The sequence below is a fragment of the Poecilia latipinna genome, unplaced genomic scaffold, assembly GCF_001443285.1.
Source record: "Poecilia latipinna isolate Pla-1442-1.1 unplaced genomic scaffold, P_latipinna-1.0 Scaffold2145, whole genome shotgun sequence".
NCBI classification, from domain to species: Eukaryota; Metazoa; Chordata; class Actinopteri; order Cyprinodontiformes; family Poeciliidae; genus Poecilia; species Poecilia latipinna.
In genome coordinates, this window is record NW_015114761.1 from 22,234 (window position 1) to 30,400 (window position 8,167).

The window sequence follows — 8,167 nt, forward strand, 5'->3', positions numbered from 1 at the left end:
CGTCACACTTTTTCTTTTACAAACTGACTCCGGCCCCCCACCAGAGAAAGGAAAAGTTAGGTGGCCCTCACAGGAAAAAGTTTGGGGACAATTTATCTTTTTTCCACCTCCTCTCAGCACGCCTGCATTCCCGTCTGAGTGCACGAGTGGTTTCATTAAGCCGTGGCTCTAAAACTTTCTTTCTTGTAGTTGATATAGTTTTCAGGGGAGCTACGGTATTTAGAGCATTAAAGCATGCGTTGTTAAAATTAATAAGAGCTTCAATATTAAGATTGCTATCAGTAAGGAATGTAGTATGAGCTAGGACTGCATTCAGTTGAACAGCCATATCAGAGTTAATACTGTAAGAGTGGAAATACTATTTAAGGAGTTGTTTTTGCGAAAGGATTTTAGTACCTCTCTAGGTCAACCTGACCTGACTCCTTTCCTTCCATTTGTGTGCAAAGCGCAAATGGAACCAAAAAATGACTTGGAAAGTTTGCTGTTTGACAGATAAGAGCAACAATTTGAGATAAATTGTCCTATTCAGCAATTCTGAAATGGAGCAGATGTTGGGTTCATGAGGTCTCAAATATTTTAAAGGTCGTCCAATACACACTTAGTTTAAGGCACGCCAGAATCTTTACACAAGTCAAGAGTAGCAACGCCATTGGTTGAAACTTTCCAACTCACACCAGTGAAGATGAGTGTATAAAAAAGGGTGATGTTAAGAATACAGGTAGATTTTTTTGTTGAGACTTTAGAAGATTTTTGAGTATTGAACTGATGAAACTGTAATGAGGAATCCGTGGTAGTGTAATAAATCTCCGGCTCGTCTATGGCCTAGCAGCAAGAACTACGTCTCTGTGCGTTATTTCTTTCACTTATATAATTAAGAGTGTAGCCACCTTTCAATTCTCCAATAATGCTACGACAAAGTAAAGGTTTAGCATTATTTGTAACCACAGAAGATGAAATGTTAATAGAGAATAAAATAGGGAATTGCAAGTCTGAAGAATTTCAATGATATCCAAACAAAGCCCTTGTTTGGATATCAAAGAGTATGTCCCTTTGTGTGTGTTGGTCCAACCACAGATTGTGTAAAATCAAACGAATCAATCAAGTCCAAAAATTCTTTCACCAGAGGTTTATCTGGGCAGCATATGTGTATATTAAAGTCACCTATTATTAAAATATGATCATGCTCTAGGGTAATCCATGCCATAAGTACAGAGAATTCATGAATAAAGTCCTTGTTGAACTTTGGCGGACGATAGATCACCACACACAGAATTGATTCAGTTAATTTCAATTCAAAAGCTTGGAGTTCAAAACTGAAAAATTATTTCATAGATGATTGTTGACAGTGAAAACTGGATTTAAAAATTGTAGCCAGACCTCCACCTTTTCCAGTCAACCGGGGAGTTTATAAAAGCACAGTTCTGAGGTAGAAGTTCAGAAAACGGGAATAACTGACCTTCTTGTAGCCAAGTTTCTGTGATGAATAAAAAATCCAAGAAGTAAACAGATGTATACATACAAAGAAATATGAGAAAAATACATGAATTATTTATAAAATAGCATTATTTAATCATATCCCTCCAGTTTTGTTCAAAATAATTAGTTTAATTATTTTAAGAGTTATACTCATAGAGGAATCAAATTATCTCATTATGGGGTTGAATTTAAAGCAACCTAAGTAACAAAGAAATTTGTAATAATGTTTGGGATTTCATGCATAAAGTAGGGAAACATATTTTCTTGGAGGTTCAAAGAGCCTTTCAATAGATGCAATTTTTTTGTGGTATATTTTTATAGCACATAAATATATGTACCTGAGACCCCAGAATGTACCGAATTCAGAGAATCACCTCCCCTCATTTGCCTGTGTGAACATGAACTACGCAGTGGCACTAAGGTGTTAAGGGGTAAATTTAATAGCTCCGGCTTAACAAATACAGGGCGCACAGACTTTTTCCTGTTCTGAAAAGCTAAAATATAAGCAACATTGCTGCAAATTTTGAACAATAAATGTTAAACTCTTGTGAAAAACGATAAGCTGAAGAAGCTGACAATTAATGTTTACAGTTTACAAAAGTTTTACTGTATTAAGTCTAAAATCACACATCCCAATGAATCATTTGCACTTTTTCTCTTTCAGAGTAGTCTTGATTGTTGAATGCTACTGATAATCATTATTTTAGCTACCTTTAGCTTTTTAGCTAATTTTAACTGTTACTTTTATAATATTGATAATACAAATAAATTGATGCAATTTACTTATAGACACCTTTTTGGACAATCAAAAACACCATACAAAATACATTTAATTTAATAGAGCAAATAGAAAAAACAGTTTAAGCAAATGTTTCAGTTGTAATTTGAAATGGAGTGAATCAGTGGGCAGATGGGACAACAGGTAAATGGAGAAAGAGGATTGAGGCAGTTAATATTATGTAGGTGTAAACCTACATAATATTATGTAGGTTTTCACCTACATAATATTAACTGCCTCAATCCTCTTAGGCAAACCTGGTGATGTTGTTATTGTAGAATTTGAAGGATAGTGTGCTGTCGAGGATGACACCTAGACTGTTAACCCGGGGGAAGAGGGAGGTAAAATTATCAGGAGTGAAAGAAAAACTATCACTATCAGATGGGGTGAATTTGGTACCAATGATGAGAATTTCAGCTTTGGTGCTGAGTTTGGAGTGAACCAGGTTTTAATTCAGAGATACAATCAATGAGGGAGGTGGGCAGAAGAGCAGACAAAGGTTTAGTGGTGATTTAGAGCTGGGTGTCATCAGCATAACAGTGAAAATAAACATAAAATTTACAGAATATATTGCCAAGGATGCAGATGATAAAGAGAAGGGACCCCAAGTCAGAGCCCTGAGGGGTTAGGATTTTTTATTTTTAGTGCGTCAAGAACCTCTGAAACTACTCTGTTTCTTTTTTGTGATGCATTAAAATGTCATAGCTAAACTCAAAATTTACACTAAATTTTAAGGTTGTTTTTTTGTATCTATAAGCCACTCTGTGATGACTATATACAGTAATTTGAGTTTAATTTTATAAAAATATAACTTTTTTCACAATATTCTACTTATTGAGATGCAAATGTAAATGAAATGCAAATGAAAGATGATGTACGCAATGGATTACTCTGTTGCACAAGGCAACAGAGTAGTTCCTATTTATTAGCCTAGTTCCTATTTATTTATGCAATTTCTGTCAGAGAACCGAAAGCCTTTATGCCCGACACTCTGACAGTTGTATCTCTATATTCCTCGTGTGAAAAGATGAAAACTTTCCATTTCTCTGCCCTCTCTACTTAAAAAGCCTTACAGTCTGAACTGAAACTGTCAGAATTCCATTCAGTGCTTTTTTTTTTTTTTTTCATTTTAGATTGCTCTTGTAATCACGACTGCACTTTTTTTGCACCATTTCTATTTTTTTGTTATGGTTCCTTTGGCTTGTCCACTTCCTATACTGCCGCCTCTTGGTCACTTGTAGTCTTGAACTCGATGGGTTTTTATCTAGCTAAATAAAAGCTTATTAAAAATAAATAAATCTCTTGCATAGGTAGATTTTAACTTTTTCTAATTGTCTTTCTTAATTGAATGTCTGCTGGGTTTTTTTGTCTAGGTGTTGTGTCTGACACCATATATAAGCATTCAGCAGTGACAGGAGGACTAAATACTGGATCTCCAATTACTTTCCCAGAGGAGGATGAGGACCCCAGAGTGTCTGAAGACACCACTTCCCCAAAAGGGATTTGGGGTTTTTTAAAGGTAACAGCTCCGCAATCACACATGGCTTTAAATTACGTTTTTGAGAATGTGAAACAGAAATTAAAATCTTATCCCTTACAATTTGACCTGAAAGAACCAATAGAAACATTACCAATATGAACTTTGTCACAAAATAAAACGTACACATTGACAAGTTATTTGAGCAGCAAATAACTGTTCAACAAAATGCCCTGCCAAAAACTCCTGCTATTTCTGAAACTCTGTCTTCAGAAAGTTATCACAACATTCCTCGTCTATTAATCCTTTAACAACATTTCTACCAGTGTTGCACCGAGTAGTAGCTTTTATAATGAGCTAAGCAGATGCGCAGTTCCGCCAGCTGTTTGCTAATTGCTGCTTGGCAGTCTGCCGGAGCTCAGTGGGGGAGTGGTGCTCTATAAGGTGGAAGCTCCAAAGCTTGGAAACTGCAGCTCAGAAAAGGAGCTGCTTCTTTAAGGCAGTACACCCAGGTGTTTTAAAAGGTCGGCTCTAGAGGAGTTTAGCCGGGGATGACTGGTTTCCCGGAGGAGGGAGGTAGAATGGGCAGAGTAAACAAGCTTTTACATAAGTGTTTTTTCTTATATAACTGCATGAACAAACCTTTATGTAACCTTTGAAATAAAATAACCCTGTTTATTATTGCAAAAACAAACAATAAGGATATAAACAACAACATAAAATGTTGAGTAATTATGCTCAGATTTGCATAAACATTAGCTCAGATGTTACAGAAATCTAAGAATCTGATGTTTCCTATCTATTTCTTAAAGTGTCCTTAGGCTAGCCTGGGTCTTCATGTGGCTAAAGTTGCCAAAGCAAAGAACACAAGCACTGTGTCACATCAGCCAAGTTGCTAAATAACGCACATAAAGGATAACTTTGACTAACTTATTAGCTTTTAATTTGCTAGATTAAAATTGGAGGGAAAAACCTATTTGCCTGCCTTTAAAATAATATTAAGGGCTAACGTTACAGTAATGGAGTTTAATAACTTTAGCTAACATTAACTTACAGCAATGTAGGATTGGCTTGAGTTGCTCTTGGCTAACATTACAAAGAAAGAGAACATAGTCAATGTTATTTTCTCAACGAAAATGTAAAGTTAAAACACATACCTCGTATGTATTAGGTGACAAACTTCAACTTCTTTTTAAACAGGAGGTTTGGCTGTTATAACTTATAAGTTGCCCACTCTGGTAGAAAGAAAAAAAAAAAAAAGCTTCCAGTCAGGTAGGGATGGGGTTGGGTGAACAGCTGACTCTGTGGGCAGACAATGCCCCTCAGTACCCGCCCATGCCACCAGACCTGGTTTTAAATTGAAGGATTTCTTGAACATGCATGACAGAATCAAGGCAACACTTCATATATGTTTTTAAAGAGGCAATAACATAATATGATCTAAAGCTCAAAGTTGATTTTACATAATGCTGCAAAGTCATCCTCACTGTCCAGACTTTAAGTCACATAATAAACAATAACCATAATATAATACAAATGGTCTCACACAGAATTTATAAATACTGTGTGAAGTAACTACCAGTAAGATGCTGTGAGATAAATCAATTTATTGTTTTGCCATTTGACACGTTTTGGTCAAGCACTCTGTAATTCAGTAAAAGACAAAAGACAAATTATGTAAAATTACAGTATTCTAACTATGGTCAACTTGCCTGTGTGTTCCCTGTGTGCCTCTTTAGGGAGTAGCAGGTAATCCCGTGGTAAAGAACGTCATAAATAAAACCAAACACTCAGTAGAGTCCATGATCACTACTCTGGACCCTGGCATGGCACCATACATCAGTAGGTTAAGCGTCTCACATTTCATCCTTTAACCAGGTGACTAAACATTTGAAGGTCTTTGTTAATTCTTCTGTGTTGCTGCCTTCAGAGTCAGGTGGAGACATTGACATTGTAGTGGCTTCTGATAAGGACATGAGCGTGCAAGCTGTCAGAGAGGCCTTCCAGGAGGTTTTTGGGATGGCAACGGTCACTGGAGAGCCAAGTCAGTCCAACATTGCCCCTCAGCCAGTGGGCTATGCAGCTGGAGCTAAGGTCAGTTCACCGTTTCTTCTTCTAGATATTTATCATTTTTAAAAACATTTCTGATAAACATTGTTAGAAGAAGCTGAGTTTTCCAAAAAAAGAAAAGTTGTAAGCCATGCTACTGGGCAAACCACCAAGTTCCAACTGTCTGCACTGCAGGTATATTGGTTGAAACATTTTTAACCCAGCACCTAACGAATGTGTAGGCCAGCTTTTCCCCTGCCATTATCAGAGGGGTCAGCCCACCCCACCATCAAAACCACACCTCTCAGAGTTGAGAAAAGCTGGACGAAAACACGTTTCTATTTTGTGTCACCAACACTCACACATGCCGAGTTAGGTGCGCTCAAAGGAAAGCTATGTGGGCCATATATCACCTCTTTTTACCATGCATGTGGATAAAAGGTTGCTGGTTTATGGCTAAAAACAGTAGTCCCAACACCCGGGCCGCGGACCGGCTCCAGTCCGTGGACCAATTGGTACCGGGCATCGCAAAAAATAATTAAATATTTCCGTTTAATGGTTACGTCGTCAACATTGAGCCACAAGCAGCAAAATGAGTAAAAAATGGATCAGATGTCTTTGGAAAGTTTCTTTGCGAAGGGGAAAGACCCAGAGGAGAGACAGGAGAATGGATTTATCCCGGTAGGTAACTCCAACATTCCAAGCCTCTCTGCTTAATATGCGGCGTTCAGCTCACTAATGAGGGAATGAAGCCTTTAAACTGCTTCGCCACTTAGTGACCATGAGCACCCTGTGCATAAGCAACACTTTGATGTCTCCCAGATGGAACCATCTTGTTGCAGAGAAACAAGCTCAGGGCTCCCATTAGTCGTTATCATGAGTTAAAATCTTCAAGAAAGTAAAATGTTTGTTTTTGTTGCGCATCTGTATCTTATTTTGAAGAGGTGTGTAAACGTTACCGTAGTGACCAGAGTCAGAGAGGGTTAGGGCAGTGATCAAGGCAAGAGGAGAGGAGGGTAGCTTGTGAGTTTTAAGTCTGGTTCACACGGCACGATTTAAGAATTGTCCGCTGATTTTCCAAACCTCTGTGACCACAGAGCTGATAAAAGGTTCGATCGGTTCGTGTGTCCAGCCACACGGTAGGAGCAACACACCACACGAACCGATTACAGTCACGAACATCCCGATTCCCGACGAAAATCAAACCCCCAACATGAATTTAGAACTTAGAAACAAACACGGATGACGATGTAGAAGCAGTGACGGTTTGTGGACTTATTTTAAGCGATAAAAGACATAACAAAATGAAAAGGCACTGGATAAAAGACGGCGGGAACAGCTGCTCTATTTGCTGCACTATGATTTGGAGGTGAGTTATGTTTTTTCGTAGTTAACATTTTTAACTGAATAAACCATATATAATAATGACCTTTACATAATAAACATTTCCACATATTATCTCCACTGGTCCACTGGACTCTTGGTTGTGCCTTGTTTAGGATTCCCCTCCTTGCTTACGTCACCGCGCTTTCTGATTGCCCACCCGTCACATTCAACAGTTCTCGCTCCCAGTCAGGGAAAACCTCACAGGCTGTGATAACCGGGCCAAGACAACCCAACTCGGGCAACACACCACCACGTAACACACCACACACTTCAGGACATTGTAAGATTGTCGCAAAGGGAAAATTGTGGCACAAATAAAAAGAGGCTTTACGGGAACACTAATTTATTACGCCATTATAGATGGCAGTTTCTTAAATTTTCAAGGTCTTTCTCATGCTTTTCTTATTCACTCAATTTAAACTCCAGTCACCCAACAGGAGAAGTACAGTTACAGAACACACTCATAGATCAGCTTTGCTGAACAGAGATTTGTTTTTTGTTTTTGGCCAATTTCTTGTATTCTGCAAGCCTCACTGTCAGTATTTCCTTCTATATTCATCTCATTAATCCTTTTTATATCTTTAAAGTTCGATACATCAAACAAAATACCTTTGTATGAAGCAAGTAAAGGCTAACGTCTTTTTGAAATCCAAGTGTGTCTATAGTACTTTTTTCAGAGGACCACCAGAGCTAGTCCACAGAAAACTCAAAAAAAAAAAAAAAAAAAAAAAATTCTAAACTATCATTACTTTTTTACCACAGTATGCACACCACCACAATTTCTGTTTTGTTCGCCATTACTAGGTTTCCACTCTTGATATTGAATTTCTGTCAATTACTTGGTTCTCTCTCTGTGTTTGGTCTTTTTATTTAGACTACTCCAATCCGACCAGTCAGTCATGCCTTAAGTTGTACTTAGGATCATCAGATAGGGATATTCCTAGTGTTTTTCTTTTTTCTTTTTTCTTTCTCATTAAAGATCAAAATTGGGACAGAAGGTA

At 37.8% G+C, this 8,167-nt stretch overlaps 1 protein-coding gene across 1 annotated transcript in view; it reads left to right on the forward strand.

Annotated features, from left to right (window-relative positions):
* The window catches only part of prrc1 (proline-rich coiled-coil 1), a 40,575-nt gene that overhangs the window by 21,848 nt on the left and 10,560 nt on the right, over positions 1 to 8,167 (forward strand). Inside the window, exons 2-4 of the mRNA XM_015017454.1 lie at positions 3,628 to 3,773; positions 5,471 to 5,573; positions 5,662 to 5,825. Of these exons, the coding sequence (XP_014872940.1) occupies positions 3,628 to 3,773; positions 5,471 to 5,573; positions 5,662 to 5,825 (413 nt within the window). The remainder of the gene's footprint in view (positions 1 to 3,627; positions 3,774 to 5,470; positions 5,574 to 5,661; positions 5,826 to 8,167) is intronic.